Source organism: Arachis ipaensis, chromosome B09 (genome assembly GCF_000816755.2).
Source record: "Arachis ipaensis cultivar K30076 chromosome B09, Araip1.1, whole genome shotgun sequence".
Taxonomy (NCBI): domain Eukaryota; kingdom Viridiplantae; phylum Streptophyta; class Magnoliopsida; order Fabales; family Fabaceae; genus Arachis; species Arachis ipaensis.
In genome coordinates this window covers 145,592,565-145,593,059 of record NC_029793.2, presented here as the reverse complement: position 1 = coordinate 145,593,059, position 495 = coordinate 145,592,565, and the positions used below count along the sequence as shown (strand labels likewise).

Sequence of the window (495 nt, the reverse complement as noted above, 5' to 3'; positions counted from 1 at the left end):
AAGCTCTTTGTACTCCGGTGTCCCTGGCTCTGGCATGAACCTGCGGCTCACCGTGGGCCGGTTAGGGAGGTATCCGGCATAAGGGTACTGTCCAAAATTCACTGCTGCATGAAATGCAGAAGCTATCCATATGATGGTGGTGCATGATTGAATGAGTTCATCTTTAGTCTTCATCTCTGGCCACCATGACCTGTCTTTCAAGTCACCATGACCCTGATAGCGGACTTCTTTCCACCAAGATTGGATTTCAGTGTCACTCTCAACCATCTCATCAGATTTGTAGTAGAAATTGCAGTATTCAGTCACCCAAGTTTCAATGGCATCCCAGATTTCTAAGCCATCCACAGCAAACGGGTAATCCTCTATCATGAGTTTAAGTCCATGAGGGCTGCTTGAATCTGGAACCGCCATCCCTCTAAAATTCAGCAATAACAGAATTACAATTTGGTTATGATCATATAAATCATTTTCTGGTATGAAGTTTTTTGAAAATTC

General features: G+C 43.6%; 1 protein-coding gene across 1 annotated transcript in view; it reads right to left on the bottom strand.

Annotated features, from left to right (window-relative positions):
• The window catches only part of LOC107617165 (linoleate 9S-lipoxygenase 5, chloroplastic), a gene marked incomplete in the record, with an annotated part of 6,739 nt that overhangs the window by 604 nt on the left and 5,640 nt on the right, over positions 1–495 (bottom strand). The window contains 1 exon segment of the mRNA XM_016318943.2: positions 1–415. Coding sequence (XP_016174429.1) covers positions 1–415 — 415 coding nt within the window.